We start from the raw sequence: 23,204 nt of genomic DNA, 5'->3' as shown, positions 1-23,204 counted from the left end.
TTTTGGACATTTTTGAAATGAGCAGGGTGCTAGAGCTCCCAATCTTTTCCCTTTGGAGAACCCCAAAGACCAGTGATTGGCTTCAAGAGAATGGTTGAGCCTGAGACTCATGGTCCTTGAAGAGGCTACAATTTGATTTTCACTCCTGGGTTAGTCAATTTGGTCCTGGTGGAAAAGGCCATTGGTAGCTGGATGGTTGCTGAGGCTCTTCTAGACAGAGCAATCCATGTTAGGGAACCGGGTTTTTCTTGGGAGAATCCAGGTCCCCAAGCAGCAGAGCCACGCCTGGATCTCCAAAAAGCAGAATTTAAAAATCATTGTCCCATGTCAAAACAGACACTGTGTGTAAAGTCCTTTGCCGGTTGTAAAGTATTCTGTAAATGGTGGCCGCTATTATTTTGTGGCCTTTTTACCTAGTAAGATGAGCACAATGGTTGACTGGACTTCAGAAGTTTTTAAGAATTAAAAACTGGACAGCCAGGAGAGAAAGTTAGCGGAGAGAAGCAGAATTATGGGAAGAAGAGGGTGTGTTCTCTTCTCTCGGGGACTCTGACTCCATTTTGCATTTGGGTCTCTGCCATACTCTTAATATAGGAACCATGCTGTATTTATCTGTGTCTTCCCTGGTACCTAGAACAGTGCTCTGCGTGGTCTGCTGAACTGAAGGTGAGCTCTGAATGTGGCAGGGAAGGAGGGAAAGAGGTGACGTTTGGATTCAACGTAGAAACTTCTACTCCTTTTTCACGTTTAGGTGGAAATAATCCAGAGCAAGGAAGAGATACAAAGCAGGGAGGGAATTTTTGATTGAATGAATTTATTTCCTCTTATAAGAAAGAATTCTAGAATTTACTTTAGATTTCATTCTATAAAGAATACACTTAAGGAAAAAAAAGGAGGAAGAACAACTGGACTAAACCAAGTGTACCTAGAATAGGTCACCAAGGAAGACAAAATCATTTTGAAGGCACGTGGGACCAATTTACCAGCCTAAAAACCCAAGACAGACAGTATAACTGAAAGATAAATCTGAGAAGACGTACGCCTGCCTACTTGCCTCCCTTCCAGACTCTGTGGGGAAATCGTTTGCACACCTATTAAAGGCACGCTTGATGAAAACGTCAGAAGGGTAGAGGGAGTCTGCCACGAAGGATTTTCTCTAACAGTTTACATTCACTTCAAGGACGAACAGGTATGGTGGATGCAAGAGCTCACTGGGCAGAGAGGGAGGCAAAGAGAAGCTTTGGGGCCATTTCAGAACATTTCCCAAATATCATCGGCTTGTTCTCTTATTCCTAGTCACCAATTGCAGAAGAGACAAATGTGTCCTGGAAGGCTCTTCTCCAACAAGGCTTCTTTCTCACATGTGTTGAAGTCACAGACAATGCCTTGATGGATGCAAACCCAAGCATCACTTCTTCAATGATCTTCCAGTGACCAACAGTAAGCAAAATATCACGCAAGAAGATGCGGACTCAAGGGTAGTAATGATGATGATGATGATGATGATGACGATAGCTCACATTCCACATTGACTACTCTGGGCCAGACCAAGCTAAGCATTTAACAGACATTATTTTGTTTGAGCCTGAAAGGACCACAACAATCCTGGGAGGAAGATGTTGCTTTTGTCTCCCTTTTACAGATGAAAAAACCAAGGCAAACAGTGATTAAGTGACTTGTCCAGAGTCCCACAGCTAGTACAAAGTTGGGTCTTCCTAACTCCAGACCCCTGCTCTATCCACTGCCATGAGGCTAAGTGAAAGGAAATCAGATTTGTTAGCGAGCAGCGGTTCTTAACCTAGGCTCCCAGAAATCAGAGACAGATCTCAGAAGAGCTAGATGGAGAAAATAAGATTACATCTTTATTTTCACTAGCCACTAATGGAAAGTCAGAGTTTTCTTCCATTTTTAAAAAAAGCTCTTGACAAGTTTGATATTAATAATCTTAAAAATGATAATGATATGAATAAATTTAATAATGATAATAGCCAGAATTTTATGGCACTCTTAAGTCTGCTAAAATCCTTAAAAATATCATCTTACTGGATCCTCACAACTATCCATTTTATAGATGAGTGAACTAAGGCAAACAGCCATGAAGGGATGAGCCCACAGTCACATAGCTAGTGTCAGAGGCTAAATTTGAACTCGGGTTTTCCTGACTGTAGGCCCAGGACAATGAATAGGGAACTGGGCCAGCCTCGATTCACGGGGTCGCCTCATTGGATATAAGAACCTGTTGTGGACGGATAGGAGGCCGTCCAGAACGTCTCATTTACAGATGCTCCACCAAATGCGTCAAGTCCCAGAGAATGACAAGATTTCTCCGATGAGAACTATGCACAAGGGAGAAGCCCCGGATCCCTGAACAAGCCCATCTGGCCGGCTCACCCGCTGAGTGACCCGTCGGCGCGCTGGCTGAAGCGGGCACAGCTGGTAGATGCTGAGGTTGGCCCAGAACTGAACCAGAGGAAGAAAGCCGTCCGACTGCACTGGGGCATTCCCAGGGGCTCAGGCAATGGGACACTGTGGAGAGAAGCTGAGCCTGGGCTGAACCTTGCCTCAAAACCCAGGTGTCCCCTCTGGGGCTGCTGGGCCGTCGCCCAAGCTCTCAGTCTTGGAGTCCTCGATCAGAAAATGTGGGTAGGAAGAGCGTGTCCTTCTGGGGTCGCTGGGATGGAGCCGTCCCTACTACTGTCACTGTTCTTTGGCTTCAAGCTTGTGATCTCACTGGTCCAGAGAAATCCCAGGCAAGGAACTCCCACTCCCCATCTGCTTCCCGCCCTGGAGTCTTAGAGGGAGGGCCTGGGCATGGAAGGGCTCGCCCAAAGTCATCCTGTTGGAACAGCCAGGGGTTGGTGTGAATTTTGGTCTTTCTGGCCCCAGGGCCTGCTCTCTGTTCACCATGTAATGATGTCACTATTTCAATAAGTGGGAGTTTTTGTTACTGTTGTTACCGTTAAAAAGAATCCAAGATACGAGATGTCTCCTGGCCCCAACCCCACCTTTTTCACCCCCAGGTTCTTCCGGGGAGACCTCATGGGACATCACGAACTTCACAAGCAAAGTTGGGGTGACTCACAAGGGAGCAAAGAGATAAACAGGGTTACAAGAAGGCCCAGCCATTATCCACTTGTAAGCACGCTGTGGCCACGAAGAAGGGCTGGAAATGATCAGAAAAGGCAAGGAGAACAAAGGACAAGAGGGACCAGCTCCAGGTCCTCCCTGCTATTCACAAAATGCCCCATAAAGGGCCTGAAGCAAGAAAGGAGCAAGAAATAGTGGGAAGATTCTCAGGAGAGGAAGGCTGCAATCTGCCCCAGGGAGGGGAGGTAGATCACGGAAGGACTTCGGAAATGCTGGGAGTCTTAGCGATGTCAGTGAATCCAGAGAGAGCTCCAAAGCCAGGAAGGAGGAGGCTCTCAGCTCTGGCCAAAGCCTGGGATCCCTTTTGCTTTCTGCAAAGGTGTCCAGGAAGAAGAAGGGGAGAAGTCAATCAATCCACTTTGCATGTGTTCTAGTAGAAAGGCCACAAGACATTTCTTAAGCACTTGACTAAATGCCGGGCTTTGTGCAAAGCCCCTAAGACCCTCTGCAACAATGAGACAAGCGGGCCGGCTCTGGTCCTGGCTCTGGGGCTGGAGCCACAGCCTGACTTTGCAGAGTGGGCGGATGCTTCAGTCATCCCTCTCTCTAGTTGCTCCAAATGTCATGGCTTCAGATGTTGCTGAGAAGCGGGCAGGACTTCGGGTCATTTGAACACATACTCATCTAAGATGAAACCTAAGCTAGTTTATAAGCATTTTCCTGGGTAAATTTGAATCAAGTGGTTTCCCAGCGAGGACTATTTTTCTCCATTTTCCATGATTGTTTTTTGTTTACTGCTGTGTTTTAAAATACATGAAAATCACTCTTTGAACTCTGGGGATGGGAGTGAGAGACGTACCCAGATGCTACCTGGAGCTATAATCGCTTTGTGAGACAGGTCCATGACAAAGGTGTCTGACCTACTCAAAGAAGCAGTCCTTCTACAGAACTCTGGGAGTTCAAAGGGCAGATACGGGAGGAGCCTGGATTGAAGATCTTCAAAGTCACCAAGGATCTCTTTACTGACAAATCCAATGGCCTTTTCTGCTTTTGACATTGTCCTCGATCCAAGGCTCTTCTCACTAGGTTTTCTAGTGACTTTTTTCTAGGGTTCTCCTCCTACCTCTTGTTCTGTTCCTCCTGGTCTCTTTTGCTGCTCCCCCTCACCACTGATGTCTCCCCAAGGCCTCATCTTGGACCCTCTTCTCCATCTGTGTTACTTTGCACTAGTTCCCTTGGATTTAATTACCATCTCTAAGAAGATGATTCTCAAATCTGCATCCAGCCTCGTCTTGAATCTCAAAATTCAATGTCCCATTGACACCCTAAACCCCAAATGTCCAAGACAACTCATTGACTTCCGCTGATCCTAATTTCCCCTCTCACTGACTCACTAACACATTCACTAGAGCAGTTTTTCCAAACCTTTGCCCCACCCCCCAACCTTCTCTCCTGTGATTCTGGTCTCAAACTTCACTGAAGAAATTGAGGCCCTTTGATGAGAGCTCCCTCATCTCCCTCCTCCTCATCTTTCCCTGGAGGGCCTGGAGGTCCTTGTCTCCTCCCTCAGCCCATCTCACCTGGAGAAGTGCCCCCTCCCTTTTTAACAAGGCAAACGCCTCTAAATGCACACATGGGCAGAGTCCAGCCAGTGGAGGAGGCCGTCTTCCCCTCTTCCCCCCTCCTTGGTCCCCAGGCTTCTGTTTACTGGCTGCTTCCCTCATACCCACATCTCTTTCCTGGATCCTCGCTGATCTCTCCATCCCCACTAGCTGTCACCTCATCTTCTCCACTCTCGGTGGCTACACTGACAAGGCCATTTATGATCACAGGACTCCCACTTTCTCTCCTAACTCTGCAACCTGGCTTTTGACCTCATCAAGTACCCAGAATGGGTCTCTTTAAGGACACCAGTGGTCTCCTAACAGTCTGAGGGCCCCTGACCTTTGTAACTGTTAATCACCCTTTTCTCCGAGAGCTTTCTTCCCTCTGGGTCTTTGGCCTATCTCTTTACTGGATCTGCCCCTACCTATCTACCTGACCCTTTCAGCCCCACTAACTGCAAGTGTCTCCCAGGGCTCTGTCCTGGGCCCTCTTTCTGTTCTGTTTCTCTTGGTGATCTCATTGTCTCCCATGGATTCAGTGGTCATCTCTATGCTGATTATTCTCAGATCCAGCCCTTACCTCTTTCCTGACCTCATCTGCATCTCAGAATAGATCACCCCAAACAACATAAACCCAACATATCTAAGCATTAATCATTATCTCTCCATCTAAACGCTCCCTTCTTAACTTTCCTGGCGAGGTCTCTGTCACCTTCCCGGTCATCCAGGCTCATAGCCTGGTGTCTCGCTCCACCCTCTCTCCCTCTCACTGCCACAGGTCTTCCGTGGCCAAGGCTGCTCAGCCCCACGGGGCAGACACCACCCTCTCTCACGTTGGGCAGGCCTGGTCTCTCTATGAACCGTTCCGGTGGAATCCCTGTCCCAAGTCTCTCCTCACTCCAATCCGTTCTCCCCTCAGATACCAAGGTCATGGCCCTAATGCATGACTGGCTCCATCACTCACTCCTCCCTCAACACTTGTGGCTCTCTATTAACTCCAAAACCAAAGATAAAAGGATACCTCCCGACTCTAACCCTAACCCTAAATGCCTCCCGACTCCCGACTCCTGCCTCCCGCCTCCCGACTCTAACCCTAACCCTAACCCTAACCCTAACCAACCCTACTCCCAACTCTAACCCTAACCCTAACCTCCCGACCCTAAATTCGCGCCTCCCGACTCTAACCCTAACCCGACTCTAACCCTAACCCTAACCCTAAAAAAAAAAAAAAAAAAAAAAAAAAGGATCCAGCTTGTGCTCAAAGCCACCCCCCACCTTGTCCCTCCTTTCCAGTCCTTCTCCACCTTAAATCTCGCCCCCCCCCATTGTACAGATTTACTTTTCAGTCCAAGCACGCGAACCTCCTCACTGCTTCATGAACAAGCCCTCCTGCTCTCCCTGGGCATCTCAGCCTCCCAGCAGCTCCCTTCGCATCTCATCTACGGCCCACAAGGCCACATGTTCTTTCTGGACAATTCCAGAAACGGCTGAGAGGAAAGCCACAGCCGAGTAGGGAGATGGGGCTCGGCTTCTCTGGAACATCCCTCAGGGCCACTTTTTCAAGATCCTGCAACTCCCAGCTTGGTGCCTGAGTCCATCCGCTGTCATCTCTGGGGCCACACGGATGCCCTGAGGGACTACGGGGCCCCGGGGGCGACTCTCCAGGAAATCAGCCCAAGGAGCTGTGGCCATCTTCTCTCGGCCACCTCAGCCCCAGGACACTTTACTTGTGTCTCAGGTTCTTCAGAAAGCAGAGCTGAGTTCAGAGGTGGGACTGGCCATGGCTCAGATGCATTCTCACGTGGGATCTTCCTGGGGCGGGGTTACCCTTAAAAGGGGAGACATCCCCAATGGCAGAACAAGGACTTTCAGCATTCTGTTCCTGTCAATAAGGAGCTAACCCTTACTGGGATCCTTCTACAAACCACCTATGGGTGGGAGAGACCTGGAAGGTGTGGATGGCAGGCCAGTTTGGGGAACTTCCTGCTCCTGCCAAGTTAAGGGAGCTGGTGGCAGTGGGTCAGTGTGGAGGAGGGTCGGGGGGAAGAGGGGCAGCACGGGGGCCCCTTCCCCAGCCCGAGGCCATGTCTGTGCTAGGCCCAGGCGGCCATTCTGACGCATGCATCCGAGTCACAGAAAAGACAGGAGGGGAATAGTTGGCAAGAGATAACGCTGATTCCATGCCACCGCCCTAAAACAGAATTGCTTCAGAATATTCGGAAAGACTGAGACTCGAGAGGAGGAGGCTGCAGAGAGAGCTCAAGCACATGGTTACGACAGTTCGAGAGAGCAGTTTATTGAGGCCATGCGAGCACTCGGGGAGCCAGAGGAGGGAACGGGAGTCGGGAAGGGTGTTTTAAATGTGCAGCGTTGGTTCTGGGGAGGCTCTGGTTTTCTTGGGGTGAGGGTTTGGCTTTGCTTCCCATTTGGGGGCCATCTTCCCCAGCTCTAAGCTGGAGGCCATGCCTGACCTCAGGGGCTCCCTTCAGGGCGGAGATGGTGCCCGTGGTCACTTCTGCATAGGGTCTGGCTGGGCTGAACCCTAGGCAGCTTCTAGGCCTGAGCCCGACCCTCCCAGAGCTGCCAGGCCGGTGATGCACTGAGGGACCAGCCAAGTAGGCACACAGGCCCCGGGAGAGCCAACAAGCCAATTGGGGGAGGCCCTGCAGCAACAGACTCTGCACCTTTAAAACCAGGAAAAGCAGGTCAAAAAGAACCGCCTAGCTCTGACTGTGCGCCAAGGAAAGAAAATGGAAGCGGGTTATATATGCATATGTATCACTGTCCAATACAGATATATATGTATATATAAATAAGAAAAAAGATCTGTTATTGTAAGGCAAACCACAAGAAATCAAGCGGGCGAGTTAGCTCTGATGCTATTTGAGTCCTGAGCTGAAGGGGATGTTCTGTCTACAAATGGTGAGACATTCGCTCTTAAAGACAACATTCACCAAAAGACCATTTCAAATTCTGAAAGCTGCCTGTCTTTCTTGAGAAGCAAAAAGGCAAAGAGAAAAATGTTTTTCAGCTTCCTGAACAAAACTGATGGCTGCTCCCTTGGAAAGCTTTCTCTGCCTTAGCCCCTCTGTACCCTCACCCATGTCTCTCATTTTCTTTCTGCCTCTCTCATTCTTTCTGTCCTCTTCTATTTCTGCCTCTCTCTGCCTCTATTAACTCCAAAACCAAAGATAAAAGGATACCTCCCGACTCTAACCCTAACCCTAAATGCCTCCCGACTCCCGACTCCCGCCTCCCGCCTCCCGACTCTAACCCTAACCCTAACCCTAACCCGACTCCCAACTCTAACCCTAACCCTAACCTCCCGACCCTCTCTCTGTCTTTCTCTGTCTAGCTCTGTTTATCTCTCTCTGTCTCTATCTCTGTCTGTCTCTCTCTTCTCTTTCTCTGTCCCCTTTTCTATTTCTTTCTCATTCTCTCTCTCCCCTTTTCTATTTCTGTCTCCGTCTCTCCTTTTTTCTCTCTGTCCCCTTCTCTATTTCTGTCTCTCTCTTTCCCTTTTCTCTCTCTCATTCTTTCCCTGTCCTCTTCTGTCTATTTCTGCCTCTCTCTCTCTCTCTTTCTGTCTCTCTGTCTCTTCTCTTTCTCTGTCCCCTTTTCTGTCTATTTCTGCCTTTCTCTCTCTTATTCTTTCTGTCCCCTTCTCTATTTCTCTCTCCCTTTTCTCTCTCTCATTCTTTCTCTGTCCTCTTCTGTCTATTTCTGCCTTTCCCTCATTCTTTCTCTCTGTCCCCTTCTCTATTTTTGTCTCCCTCTTCTTTCCTTTCTCTCTGTTCCTTTCTCTTTTTCTCTCTTTCCCTTTTCTCTCTCATTCTTTCTCTGTCCTCTTCTATTTCTGCCCCTCTCTCTCTCTTTCTGTCTCTTTTCTTTCTCTATCCCCTTTTCTGTATATTTCTGCCTTGCTCTCTCTAATTCTTTCTCTGTCCCCTTCTCTATTTCTGTCTATGTTTCTGTCTGTCTCTCTGTCTCTGTCTCTCTCTCTCATTCTTTCTCTCTGTCCCCTTCTCTATTTCTCCCTCTCTCATTCTCTCTGCCTTTGTCTCTCTCTCCTTCCCCTCCCTTTTCTCTATCTCTGTCACTCATTCTCTCTCATTAGCTTAAATGCTAGAAAGAAAATTCACTTTCCAGCCACCTGGTCTTCATTTCCTTTCTACCTTTGAAAACCAGTGTCCCTCCCCTCTCCCCCGCAGCCAAAATGACCTTCACATTTCCCCACACAGCCCAAACCCTGGAGCACCCTTTGGGGTGGGCTCATGCTAAAAATGGGCATCTTGGCATTCTGCAAGCCCTGTCTTTCTGGCTACCATAATAGACTCAGAGCTCAACCACACTGTGGAAAATGGATTGCACTGACCACCAGCTGGAGGGACAACTTGATCCAGAAGCTTCATACTGGTCTTCTTCCATATTTTCTTGATGACTGCTCGCAGCTCCTCATTTGCCTGTTCCAGATTGCCTGAAAGAAAACAAGGCAAGACCAATCCCAGCAAAGGTTGGCTCTTCATGGCATCAGAAGCCGTGTCTTGGGGGTGAAGGACATGGCTGCCTGACTTGGGACCCGCCCCTCAGTTCCTGTCCCCAGGGAGCCCAGCAGTCGCCCCACCTTTCAGAGGCCCCCTTTCTTCCTGTTTTCTTGCTCCCCCACCTCACTTTCCAATCCCCTGCTTTCAACTCAATTCCTTCGACTCCTGATCAGAGCCCACCTGCCCTTTCCCATCTTCCCATGGAGGGACACTCTGTACTCTGGGCAGATTCATCCCCTGACTGTGCCCCAAAGGTGCAAGATGCACCCCGACCTTATGCCCAAGACCAGCAAACTCTCCCTCTCTGGCTTCCTGCTTCCTCCACATCACTCCCCAATCAATACCTGCCACATTTGGCTCTCAATACCCTTCTCCCTTGAACCCCTTCCTCCCCTGCCATTCTTCTTCCACTCTACACTACTTCCCTTGCTCTGTAATCCAGTGACATGGACCTCCTATAAGCTGGGCATTGCCTTTGCTTATTCTCTCTTCGTCCTGGATTCCCTGCTCTCCAAGTCTCAGCTCAAACTCCACCATGTATGATAAGCCCCTTTTGAGCCCAGTGACCTCCCTTCCTGAGCCCCCAATGACTTGTCTCTGAGTCTCTCTCCAATTTATCCCATTTCTGGCTGTCTACATGTCATCTCTCCCATTAGGCTGTGAGTTTGAGAACAGGCCCATATTTTCTCTTTCCTTCTCTCCTCAGGGCTTAGCACAGCGCCTGGCACACAGAGGCATTTAATAAATGCATGCTAAGTTGACCACAGAACAAAGAACCAGGATCCCACAGGCCATCCTGTCCAACCCATGGTGGAAAAAGAATTCTTTCTAAGACATCTCTGACAAAGGGTCAGCCTTTGCTGGAAGGCCCCAGTGAAGGGGGGCCTACACCTAACATGTTTATTAAGTATTTCGAGAACTACTGGCAGCAGAAACACTAAGATTAACAGGACAGAGTCCCTTTCCCCAAGGAACTTGCAGTCCATCATTGAGGCAAGATACCAACATGGGAAGTGGACTTTGTAATATTCTATAAGAAGGGCCTTCTAGAGTCATCAGACCCAGAATTCTGTGGGCCTGAAGGGAGTTGGGAAAGGGTTCTTCCTAGAGGACTTCACATTTTTGAAACAGGAGAGGACAAAGCCAAGAGGCCTCCAGGCCTCAAGTACTGCCTGAGAGATGGCATTGAGGTGGGAAAGGAACTAGCCCATCCCAGATCTGGAAGCAGGCTGGGCAAGGCCCTGAATGCTTGGAAGATGGGCTGAGCCAAGAGAGAATTGGGAAAGATGTTAAAAAGCTTTGCATGGAGGGGAAGGAGCAGGGGGCATTTCTGCTTCTTGTCTTGGCCGAGGTGTGTCATCCAGTCCCATCTCTTCACTCAGGCCCAGCGACACCTGGTCAGCGGCCTCCTAGCTGCCCTCCTCACATTCAAGCTCAGTGGCCAAGGGGACTTTTCTAAAGCCAGAGTCCAGCCACATCACTCTACTGCTTCCTGACCCCAGTGCTTTCCTATTATCTCCAGGATCCAACAAGATGTGCCTTGGCCTTTTAAGCACTTCCTTAGCTGGGTCCATCATACATTTCCAGTCTTCATACACCCAATTCATCTTCCCTGGCCTCCTCCTTCTCCCTACTTGTGCCTTTGCAGTGGGGTTGGTCCCCCAAATCTAAAATGCTCCCCATCCTTCCCTCCTCTAGCTATTCCCTGACTTCCTCTAACTCCACCTAGATCTCCCTTTTGGCAGGTGGTGTCCCCCTGACCCCCACTGCCTGCTCCAGGCTTCTGATATCTTCCCTCTTACCCAACCTACAATCTACTCTGGAACTATAGGAATAGTTAGAACCCTAGTGATTTACATGTGATGTTGCCCATTATAAAGAAGTTCCTTGAGACAGGGACTAATTTGTTCCTTTCTAAGAAACCTTAGGGTTTAGCACAAGTCTTGGAAATGAAATAAATTCTTTAAAAATGTTGTTGACTGAATGACTGGCACTAGGAAGCAAAGGCCACCAGAGCTATTTCCCCACAGATCCTATGGTCTTGAAGGCCCCTTCCGATGTTAACATTTGGGGCTCCTATAGAGAAATTGGTCTTGGTAAGAAATAGGGCTATCTCTTAAGCTGGAGAGTGATTAGAGAACAATGAGACTGATGAAGGGTCTTCAATTCCCCCCATGTGAGGGTCAGGGAGGAATGCCTTAGGGACACAAGAGAAGCTTTAGCCAGTGCCAAAGAGCTGTCTTCAAGTATCTGAAGTGAGTCCCCGAAGACAGGAGTTAAGACATGTCCATCTTGGCTGGGAAAGCAGGAGCTGGAAGGTTGTAATTGAGCATAACCAGGAAGAAAGTGTGGAAGATGAAAGGGGGCAAAGTGACATTCAGTATGAGCAGAAACTCCCTAAGGATTGGAGCTACCCACAAGCATACAGGCTGCCTCAGGAGATGGAGGGCTGGCCCTCATTAAGGGTCCTGAGAGGAGAGGAAATCATTTTTCCACATATAGGTTGGATTAGAAGGTCACTGAAGGCCAGAGACCTGAGGCCCAGTTCTGAAATTCTGTGATTCTTTTCTTCTATGCCCAGAGAAAAGGAGGAAGAGGAAAAAGAAGAAAATGAGGAAGAAGAGGAGAAGGAAGAAAAGGAAGTGAAAACAGGAGAGGAGATAGAGGAAGGAAAGATTGCTAAAAGCTAAGGGTACCCTTCCCCTTTCCTTCTCTTCTTCTAGTCTTGATCATTCGCACAGAAAACATTTTTGAAAGGCTTCTAGGGGAAGAGGTCCAAATCTGGGTCATCACTTTTCATTTCCATTCAACTTTTCTCAGCCTGGCAAAATTGTTACCTTCAGTCTTGATTTTGAGAGCCGTTCGAACCAAGGCAAATAACGTGGCATTAAACATGACCGTTCCATCACTATTGAGAGGCATGTTCATGGCAACCAATCTCTGTAAATAAAAGACAAGCATCTTCAGAGAAGCAATGACCACCATCACTCCAGAGTTGGCCAATGGCCCGAATCTTAGAGACTCACACTTCCCCAACTCTTTTGCCGTGGGCCCTGGAAGGCTTGAGGGTCCTCAGAGACTGACCCCCCACCATCACTCTATGGACCCCTCGCCTGACTTGCGTCAACTAGTGTGTTTTCTGTACACAGATTTTTCTGAGGATGAGGCAAACGCAATGACAAAATCAGCTTATATTTGGGAATATGTCCTGTAGGGGCGGCCTTGGGTCCATACGGATTTAGCCCAATAACCTCACCCGTCTCTAGCAGGATCTCCATTTCCTCCCCTGAAGAAGGGAAGGCTGGCAGGAGGATAAGGTGGTGCCCGGTGCCAGCAGTCTCCTCTCTGTGAAAGCCCTCCCTCTGGCCGAGAGCCCTCCTTCTCAGGTTCCTTCCTCTGCCTCCCCCACTTCCGGAAGGAGAGGAGCTGTGGGCTTTCACTGCCTGCCCGGCGGGAGGGTGCCACGCGTCATACCTACCTTGCAGGCTACTCTGTGTGGGCACAGTTTGCCAAACCCCAGGGGCGGCTGGATCCGGCGCAGCAGAGTCACCACATCGAGGTGCTTAATTCTTCCTCTGAAACAAATGCAGCGTGAGGGGGGCAGCGTGGCAACCCTCCGGGGAGAGCCCTAGCCGGCAGGGACTGTGGGGCGGCCCCACCCAGGAACATGGCCCCTGGGGCAGAAAGGCCCCCCACTTACTTCGCTTCTGGGTCATATTCCGACCATATTCTCTTGAATTCATCCAAATGATGTGGACCCAAAATAGACCAGTCACGAGTCAGATAATCAAAGTTGTCCATGATGACAGCCACGAACAGATTGATGATCTAGGCATGGGGGGGAATAAAATGGACTGAATCCCAGGGAAGAGGCTTCAGTTGGGGCAGTGGGAGGTGGCCTGGAAATGTCTTAAGGAAACAGCTGTTTAACAAAGGGAAGTTTTAAGATTCAGTTGGATACCCCCCCTCCCCCAATCGGCACTGATGAAGGGCCTTCGATCATTCTGGGGGCAGAAGGTATAATTAGGTTATAAAATTATTCTGAGGGAAAGGGGGGAGCCAAGGAGTTTGAGCCAGCAGCCCAGGATGCTCACTTAGATAAAGCGGACATAGCCCAGCCCGTCCAGGCTCGGCACATTCCACCAGCCCCAGGCTGCTGCAGCCCTCGGAGACCCCGTCCCCCTGAAAGTCTGCCCTTCCAGGACAGTTGTGGGATGAGTCTGCGCGGGAGTAGGAGGAGAGAAGCCTTCTCCACTTGCACCCTGGTCGCTTGCAGCCAGAGCAGGACCCATGGGCAGCTGGAGCAGCCAGTAGCGGGGCCGGGAGCAGCTGGAACCGAGGCCACTCTGTCAATGAGCTTGATGGCCAAGGGCTCAAACACCCTCCTGCCCCCAAACCAGTGGCCAGCAATGATGAGGCTTTTAGGACTTACCAGAAAAGCACAGAGCATATAAAAACTGATGAAATAAACAATGGCAAAATTGCTGCCACATGTGAATTCCTCCCCAGGACTATAATCAGATTCCGGGTCGCACCGCTTCCCAGGGAGACACGCCAGCATGATTTCCTGCCAAGCCTCACCAGTGGCACACCTTTGAGGGGAAAAGCGGAAAGAAAGGTTATAGAAAGGCACACATAAATAAACGTATACATCTATACGTGTGCATTTGTATAAACATATACATCACCCAACCCAATGATTTTAGGGAACACGAGTTTGAATTAAAAACAGATCCAGATTATAGATTTAAAATAAAACAAGTCTCTGATTGCTTCCATATTTTGCCAAATAGATGCTGATAACTATGGTGATGAAGAGACAAGACAATTGGGATTTGGCACATTCGTCCTTGGGCACTTCTCAAGCACTGAAAGTCATTCATCCTCCAAAGTTGCACCAACATTCCTTCTCCCACCTCTTCCCTCCTCCAAACTGGCATAACACCCTTCAAGGTTCCTGAGTTTGCTAAGCTAGATGTGAGCTTCGGGTCAGACCATGCTGACTCAGCTGAACAACTTCATCAGCTCTTTTAGGACACGCTCCATCACTTGGTCCTCCCAGTGACCCAGAGATAATGATTATAATCTCTCTCTTATAAACAAGGAGAGCGATGTTCATGAGAACCCTCATTCCTCCTAGCCCCAAGCTGCTAAGTGCCGAAAGGAAGATTCTCCTCCCATTACTCCAGAGCTTCCCGACACCGCATGTTCTCTCACCATGACACTGATTTCCACAGCCCAAGGAAGAGCCGGAAATGCAACCGCGGACACGCAAACGGCAAAAGGAACAATGGGAAGAGAATCATCACTTGGATTTTGGACAACCTCCCACTGCAGAAACCGCCACAGTCACGAGTAACTGGGCCCCTCAAGGTGGAGCCCGAAGAGGGCCAGTTACCTGAACAAGAGCAACACAGCTTGCGGAAATGTCTGGAAATTGTTGTTTCTATTGATCTGGTTGTTATCTTTCATGGCCACTTTCCCAAACATCTGAAAACAAAAACAAGTAAGAAAGATGCTGAATGCTCTTTGATCACAGGAGAAGCAGCAGTTTACCCAACAGGACTTCAAGGATTCCGGCTTCTTTAGTCAAAAACATCCCCTTGGGAATAAAAGCCTACAAGAAGGGCTACCCATCAGCCCTTTTTGTAGTGGCTAAAAACTGGAAACTGAATGGATGTCCATCAGTTGGAGAATGGCTGAATAAATTGTGGTATATGAATATTATGGAATATTACTGTTCTGTAAGAAATGACCAACAGGATGATTTCAGAAAGGCCTGGAGAGACTTACACAAACTGATGCTGAGTGAAATGAGCAGGACCAGGAGATCATTATATACCTCTACAACAATACTAGATGATGACCAGTTCTGATGGACCAGGCCATCCTCAGCAACGAGATCAACCAAATCATTTCTAATGGAGCAGTAATGAACTGAACTAGCTATGCCCAGAAAAAGAACTCTGGGAGATGACTAAAAACCATTACATTGAATTCCCAATCCCTATATTTATGCACACCTGCATTTTTGATTTCCTTCACAAGCTAATTGTACAATATTTCAGAGTCTGATTCTTTTTGTACAGCAAAATAACGTTTTAGTCATGTATACTTATTGTGTATCTAAGTTATATTTTAATATATTTAACATCTACTGGTTATCCTGCCATCTAGGGGAGGGGGTGGGGGGGTAAGAGGTGAAAAATTGGAACAAGAGGTTCGGCAATTGTTAATGCTGTAAAGTTACCCATGTATATATCCTGTAAATAAAAGGCTATTAAATAAAAAAATAATAATAAAATAAAATAAAAATACAGGTATCCAGAAGGAGAAAAAAAAAAAAAGAAGGGCTACCCATGTCTGTCTGAGTGCCTTGGGGGACCTATCCCTCCTTTACACCTCATGCCCATTCTCTGACAAAGAGACACAGACCCCAGGTCAAAGGTAGAAAAAAAAGGTCCCACAAAGCCCAAGATATCAATAGCATCACCTTGGTGGAAGGTGGGAAAAGGCTAAACATACTGTATAGTAAGACATAATGAAAGTAAATAATTCAGAGAAACCTAGAAAACGCTTTGGCTGATTCAAAGTGAAGTAAATAGAATCAGGAAAACCATATAAACACGACTAAATATATATAACTGGAAAGGAAAAAAATGAAACAGAAGGCTGAGAAAGTAGGATGACCAAGCTAAGGCTCAGAGAAGAATTAAAAACTGGCTGCTTCCTTGCAGAAGTGAGGAACTCTGTGTGGAATGCTCCAAGCACTGTCAGAGGCACTTAGAGGTGCACTGGTTTTGCTGAATTGTTTCTTTTCATTTTACATCTGTGTTATTAGAGAAGGATTGATGAGGGAGAGAGAACTTATCAGTAAAACAAATGCAATAAAAAGGACATCCATTACAAAACAGTACTAAAGCAACTAATGCAAAGAAAAAGAGAGGTGCTCATCAAGCTGAACACACTTCACCATTATGAGAGCCTATTCAATTTGGAATTGATTTTCCTACCTTCCCACCTAATGTGGACACATGCAGACCTCCTGTTTCTGAATGACAAAATTGTATTATAATAGACCCTAACACCAAGTTTTCTCACTGACCTCTAGTTAATGGTGATAACTGAACCCAGGACTACAACCTCTGAGCGATTTCTTTTAAGACTCTTTTCCCTCAAATAATTTTCCATGTGTCTTTCTAAATTGCAGAGAAATGAATGATTCCCATTGCTCCCCCTGTTCTGAGAGTCCCTCATGCCATGTTCATGTTATAATGGGATGATCTAATGAAGGTTTATGCTTAACGGCCATGAGGGAGGGGAAGAGCCAAGATGGCACAGCAGAGGGAATGTTTTTGCCAACCTCGCTCAATGTTCCCTTTTTATACAACTTGAAAAGCCACATTAAATTGAATCCTAAGTGGCCTAACCAACAAAATAGCTTAGTGAGTCCTTCTTCCAATCTCAGTCAGCTAAGGAGGTCTGCAGACATGGAGCTGGCTGAGAGAAGTGCAATGGTGGAACTGAAGGTAGCTGTGACCCTTGGTGGTGCCAGCGGCAGCAATAGCAGGAAAACTCAGTGCCAGAGATGGCAAGGGAACTGAATGCTGGGTCAGAAAGAATTGTCTCTGGACTTCTGTGCTACCATTGGGCACAGGACCGGCATCATCTGGAAGCTCCATCACCCATTTCCCAGTTCTGGGTTGCAGTTTATGGCTGTGGAATGGAAAGCTTGGGTTTGGTTGGTTGGCGCAGAAACCATATTTGGGTAAAGGTAGGAGACCAGGAAGTCAGTGATCATTTCCTAGATCACAGTATCTTAGAAATATAAAAAAACTTACAGGTCCCCAGAACTAACTGTGAAAGGAGCAGGAAATAAAAGCCTAAAGTTTGGGATAAAGACCCTTCTGATCCCCAGAAGTAGGCAGAGTCCAACATGAAGTCCAAAATCAAGAAATAGGCTGGAAATGTGAGCAAACAACAAAAAAGAACATGATAAAAAAAAATACTTTTGTGGCAGGTAAGCTTAATACAAAATCAGAAGACAATAATCTGAAGACATCTGCAAAATCTCAAAGAAAATGTAGGTTGAACACACGCCCAACAAGAATTCCTAAAAGAGTTAAAGAGAGAGATTTTTTTTTTAAAAAGTAACAAAAATGATTTTAAAAAATCAAATCAGAGTAAAGAAAAAAACTAGGAAAAGAAATGAAAGCAAAACAATTTCATAAAATTATAAAAAGAAAATTAACAGCTTTTTTTTTAAAGAAAGGCACAAGATTCTGAAGAAAACAAATTTTTAAAAAATAAGAATAGACAAAATTGTAAACAAAACTTCACTGAAGAAAGGACCTCCTTAAAAATCTTATTTGGCTAAATAGTGAAAGAGGTAAAATCTCACTGAAGAAAAGAATCCTTCAAATATTAGAACTGGTCAAATGGAAGCTAATGCTTCCATGAGACATCAATCAAGATACAATAACACAAAGTCAAAGAATGAAAAAAAAATTTAAATTTCAAAAATCTCATTAAAAAAACAACTGAATTGGAAAACAGATTGAAGAGAGATAATTTAAGAATGATGAGACTACTGGAAAGCTGTATTAAACCCTTGCCACCATATTTTAAGAAATTATAAAGAAAAACTGCCCAGATTATGTAGAACCAGAGGGCAAAGTAGAAATTGAAAGGATCCAGTAATCCCTCTAGAAAGACTTCTCAAAATGAAAATTCCCAAGAATATAGCCAAATTCTAGAGCTCCCATATCTAGTGCAAAAAATAAAAAATTAATTCAAATAACATGAAGCCACAGTCAGGATCACACAAGGTTTATCATTTCTACGTTAAATTAGCAGAAGACTTAGAATAGGATCTTCCAGAAAGCAAAGGAGATAGGATTACAAAAATAATCAACAAGCAAAACTGAGTAGTATTCTATAGGGGGAAATGTATATTTAATAAAATAGAGGACTTCCAAGCATTCCTGATTAAAAGAATGGAGATGAATAGAAAATCTGATATTTAAGCTAAGACTCAAGAGAAACACAAAAAGGTAAAAATTAGTGAGAAATCATAAGGAACTCTAAAAGGTTACATAAAAGAAGATATGTGGAACACCTAAGAACTTTATTATTATTAGGGCAGTTAGAAGGATTCTACAGAGACAGAGAACAAGAGTATATTATTTATGATCATGGAGAGATAAGAAGGAGAGATGAACTGGCAGAAGATGGAAAGGAGAGTAAGAATGGGAAAAATAATCTCCCATAAAAGAAGTGCATAAGAAAAGTTTTATACTGGAGGGAGAAATGGGGGAACACACAATGCTTGAATCTCACTCTCATCTGAACTGGTTCAAAGATGGAAAAATATACACACACGCACAGAGTTGAATATAGAAATCTATCTCACTCAATAGAGAAGTAGAAAGGGAAGGGGCTAAAAAGAAAGGGGAGGATATGAAAAGAGAGAAGGCAAATTAAGGGAGATGGCAGTCAAAAATAAAATATTCTTTTGAAAACGGGATAGGGTTAAAAAAGGAAGAAAATAGAAGAAAATGGGACTGAGGGAAATACACAACAATTATAACTGTCAGTGTAAATGAGATAACTTCACCCACTAAAAAGGAAAATGATAGAATGGATTAGAAATCAGAATTCAAAAATATGTTGTATACAAGAAACCTTCTTGACCCAGAAAGACACAGAGTTAAAATAAGGGGCTCAGAGTAGTATCTATTATGCCTTGGTTGGAGTTAAAAAGGCAAGGGTAAAATTTTGATACCCATTCACTGATTCAAGACTTAGAAATCATGGATTTAATAAAGCACAAGCAGAAACTATTGTGTTATCATTAATATTTCTGTCAAACAACAGCCTAGATGCAGTCTATAAGGAGATGTTCACTCAAGCTCGACAGGAAATTACTGTCCAGCAATTAATGGCACATTTGGACTCAATCTGGAAAGATGGTTATTGTAGAGAAAAGTGAATTTGCAAATCTGAGAGCAGATAATAAAAATTTCTATGGTTTTTATTAAATGGAAGATGGTCTTTTGATTAATACTAATGTTCAATGCTTTTATACCTAGAAAATGAAAATTGAATTAGACCAAATTAAACAACTATTACTTGAAACTATTTGAAGCAGAGCAAATAATAAACTGGAAGTAAACCTAAAGAGGAACAGAGGAACAGATCTGTTTACAGATCAAGAAAGCAAACTTATGGAAGCAACTATTGAATTTAACAAAAGAGATACCCATATCAAAAATGTTATTTCACAGACCAGTAATAAAATTGACATTGAAATTGCTTCACTAAAAACACTGATGGAGTCGAAGGTGAGACAATTCATTATCTTGCAGCATCTCTTTTTACTTGCCTGGCAATAGAACTAGGATTTTACTATTTCTGGGGAAAAAAAATGGCAACTTTTCAACAGGAGCAAGGCTGCTTTTTGGTGCATTTTGAAAATCTTTGCTTTTGTACAGATTCATTTTGGCCTGACTCAGCTCCTGAATAAATCCATTTGCCTCTATTCCCTGATGCCAAAAAGCTGTCATTGAGAACTTAATTAAAGTATGGTGGAAAGTTTTTTTTTAATAATTTGTCCTTGCAGGTAGTTTATAGAATTGGAAACATAGTTTGCTTATTGCATCCTGGGCAAGGATTCATCTTGAACTGCTTAGTTTTGGTTTCATGTTAAGTAAACTACTCCCCAGACTTAAGTACTCAGTGTATCTTTATTCATTTTTCATCATGCCATGATTTTATTTATAGGGTTTTTGTTTTCGTTTGTTTACTAAGTAGTAAGAAAATTATTATTTTCATATTTATATTAAAATTATGATAACTTTAAAAAGAAAAGGAAATTGAACAAATCATAAAAGAGCTCCCTAAAAAAGGGCACAGGACCAGAAAGAGTTATAAATGAATTCTACCAAACATTTAAAGAACAGTTAATGAACAATTACTTCCAACAGTTAATTATGCAAACTATTTTAAAATAAAACAAGTAAAAAAGGAGTCTTACCAACTTACTTCTATGATAAAAATTATGGTTTTGAAAACTAAACACAACAAAAACAGAAAAAGAAAACTCTAGACTAATGAATATTAATGAAAAAGTTTTAAATAAAATATTTGTGAGGATATCACAACAATGTATCACAAAAATTATACATTGTGACCAGGTTAGATTTATGCAGAAATGCATGGCTGATTCAATAACAGGAAACTTAGAGGGATAATAGACCATATCAATAACAAAAACAACAAAAGTCAATAGATGCAAAAAACCCTGACAAAATGCAACATTCATTATTTTAGAAATATTAGAAAGCACAGGAATAAATGAAGCTTTTTTCAAAACCAAGAGCAAGTGTTATCTATAATGTTAACTATAATGGGGATAAACTAAAGATTTTCTTAGTAAAATGAGGGGTAAAGCAAGGATACCCATGATCACCATTCAGTACTGTAATAGAAATGCTATCAATAAGACAAGAAAAAGAAATACATAAGATAAGAAAAAGAAACTGAATGAATAAAAATAGGCAACAGTGAAACAAAAAAGATCATTTTTTGCAAAGATGTAACCCAAGATAACCACAAAGCTTGTGAAACAATAAACAAACTTTAGTAAAGTCGCCAGCTATAAAATAAATGTACAGAAATCATCAGCAGTTCTACATACTAACAGGAAAAAAACCCCAAACCCTAGCAGAAAGAGGTAAAAAAAGAAATGCTATTTAAAACCACTCACAGACAATATAAAATATTTGGAAGTCTACTTGCCAAAGGAGATACCCAGAGATTATATGAACACAATCTCAAAACACTTTTCACAGAAATAAAAGCAAGATTTAAACAATGGGAGAAATATTCATTACTTATAAGTAGGCCCAGTCAATATAATAAAAAATGACAGTTCTTACTAAATTAATTTACATAGGCAATGCCATACCAATCAAAACTACCAAAGCATTATTTTATAGAGCTAGAAAAACATAACAAAATTTATTTGGAGAAATGGGTCAAAAATATCAAGGGAATCAATGAAAAAAAATAAGTAAAGGATAGCAGCATAAAGCAGTAATCATCAAAAAATATTGTATTGGTTAAGAAATAGAGTAGAGCACTAATAAAATAGATTAGGTATATAATGCACCGTAGTAATGGCCAAAGTAATCTCATATCTGATAAACCAAAAGATCTCATCATTTGACAAAATTGCTGAGAAAACTAGAAAAGAATTTGGTAGAAAGTTGGCACAGACTAACATTTCACACTGTATACCATAATACAGTAAAAATGGATTAATGACTTAGATATAAAGGATGATATAAGTAAATTAGAGAAACGTGGAAAAAGGTATTTATTAGATCTATGGATAAGGGACAAGTTTGTGAGTAAACAAGAAATAAAGATGATAATGGGAAGTAAAACAGATAATTTTGATTACCTGAAATTAAAAAGCTTTTGTACAAACAAAATTAATGCAACCAAAATTAGAAGAAAAAAAAACAGAAAAGTATGAGATTTTGTAGCAAGTTTCTCTAATAGCAAGGACCTCATTTCTTAAATATATAGAGAACTAAGCCAAATCTATAAAAATAAGAACCATTCCCCAACTGATAAAAAGATCAAAAGATATGATCAGAGTTTTAAGAAGAAACCAAAGCTATCAAATAGTCATGTGAAAAAAAGCTCTAAATAACAACTGATCAGAAAAATACAAATAAAAAAACTCAGAAATTCCACATCACACCTATCAGATTGACTAACATGACAATGACAAAAGCTGGAGGGAATATGAGAAAATTGGGGCACTGTTGGTGGAACTGTGAACTGATCTACCTATTCTAGAGAACAATTTATAACTATACCCAAAGTGCTATACAATTGTGCATACTGTTTGAGCCAACAATACTACTCTGCATCCCAAAGAGATCAAAGAAAAGAGAAAAGGGACTTATATGTACAAAATAGTAGCTCTTTTTTGTAGTGGCAAAGAATTTGAAACTAAGGAACTGAACCAATTGGATTCATCAATTTTGGACTGAATCAATTGGAAAAAGACTGAATAAGTTGTAGCTATGATTGAAATGGAATGCTTTTGTGCTACAGGAAATGACAAGCAAGATGCTTTCAGAAAAGTTTAAAAAGATTTATATGAATAGATGTAGAATGAAATGAGCAGAACTAGAATAACAATATTCATAGTAACAGCAAAGTTGTAATGATGGTCAACTGTGAATGACTTAGCTACTTATATCAAGACAATCCAAGACAATTCTGAAGGAACTATGATGAAAAATGCTTTCACTTCCAGAGAGAGAACTGATGAACTCTGCGAGGTGATTGAAGGGCACTTTTAAAACTTTCCTTTCCTTATTTTTTCTCTCTACAATACGACTAAAGTAAAAATGTGCTTTGCATAACTTCATATGTATTATAGGTATCATATTTCTTGCCTTATCAGTGAAAGAAGGAAGGTGTGGAGAAAGGGAAAGAACTAGAAACGGAAAATAATTTTTTTAAAAAAAAGTGTTGATGGGAGAAGTCTGGCAAAGCCACTTTTACAAGAAGCTTCACCCTAACTGAATCGTGTGCCTAACTTCAAAGAGCACAGACCCCTCATTCAGAAGGTCTCACATGAATAAAAGGACCTTCAATTCTTTCCAATGAACAGGAATTATAAATAGAGGAAATGTAGGTTCATTGGAAAGAAAAACACTCAAGCTGTTTAAAAGTGGATTGGGAGAGCAGGATCAGGAGAGCATGGATTCTCCTGAGCAACAGTAGCCTGTTTTATAGTCAAGGAAATGAAACTTTAGAGAATGTGTCATACAGCTGATGTCAGGGGCAGGATTTTGACCTGGATCGTTCAGATCATTCTGATTTGCAGCTTAGGATTTGACCACCATCACAAGGCCAGCCTAATCCTTGCCCTTTGTGCTCCTGC

At 43.7% G+C, this 23,204-nt stretch overlaps 1 protein-coding gene and 1 pseudogene across 4 annotated transcripts in view; one reads left to right on the top strand and one right to left on the bottom strand.

The window, feature by feature from the left end:
- CACNA1D (calcium voltage-gated channel subunit alpha1 D) overlaps window positions 1-23,204 on the bottom strand; it is a 289,659-nt gene that overhangs the window by 25,807 nt on the left and 240,648 nt on the right. For all 4 annotated transcript variants that reach the window (XM_031952057.1, XM_031952049.1, XM_031952040.1 and 1 more), the window contains 6 exons: window positions 14,634-14,725; window positions 13,668-13,827; window positions 12,936-13,063; window positions 12,714-12,810; window positions 12,073-12,175; window positions 9,067-9,168 (listed from right to left, as the gene is read on the bottom strand). In XM_031952057.1, the coding sequence (XP_031807917.1) occupies window positions 9,067-9,168; window positions 12,073-12,175; window positions 12,714-12,810; window positions 12,936-13,063; window positions 13,668-13,827; window positions 14,634-14,725 (682 nt within the window). The remainder of the gene's footprint in view (window positions 1-9,066; window positions 9,169-12,072; window positions 12,176-12,713; window positions 12,811-12,935; window positions 13,064-13,667; window positions 13,828-14,633; window positions 14,726-23,204) is intronic.
- Window positions 18,863-19,760, top strand: LOC105749614 (annotated as a pseudogene).

The sequence above is a fragment of the Sarcophilus harrisii genome, chromosome 1 (genome assembly GCF_902635505.1).
Source record: "Sarcophilus harrisii chromosome 1, mSarHar1.11, whole genome shotgun sequence".
Lineage (NCBI taxonomy): Eukaryota > Metazoa > Chordata > Mammalia > Dasyuromorphia > Dasyuridae > Sarcophilus > Sarcophilus harrisii.
Note: the sequence above shows the minus strand (reverse complement) of the source record. Positions and strands in the feature narration are given on the sequence as shown.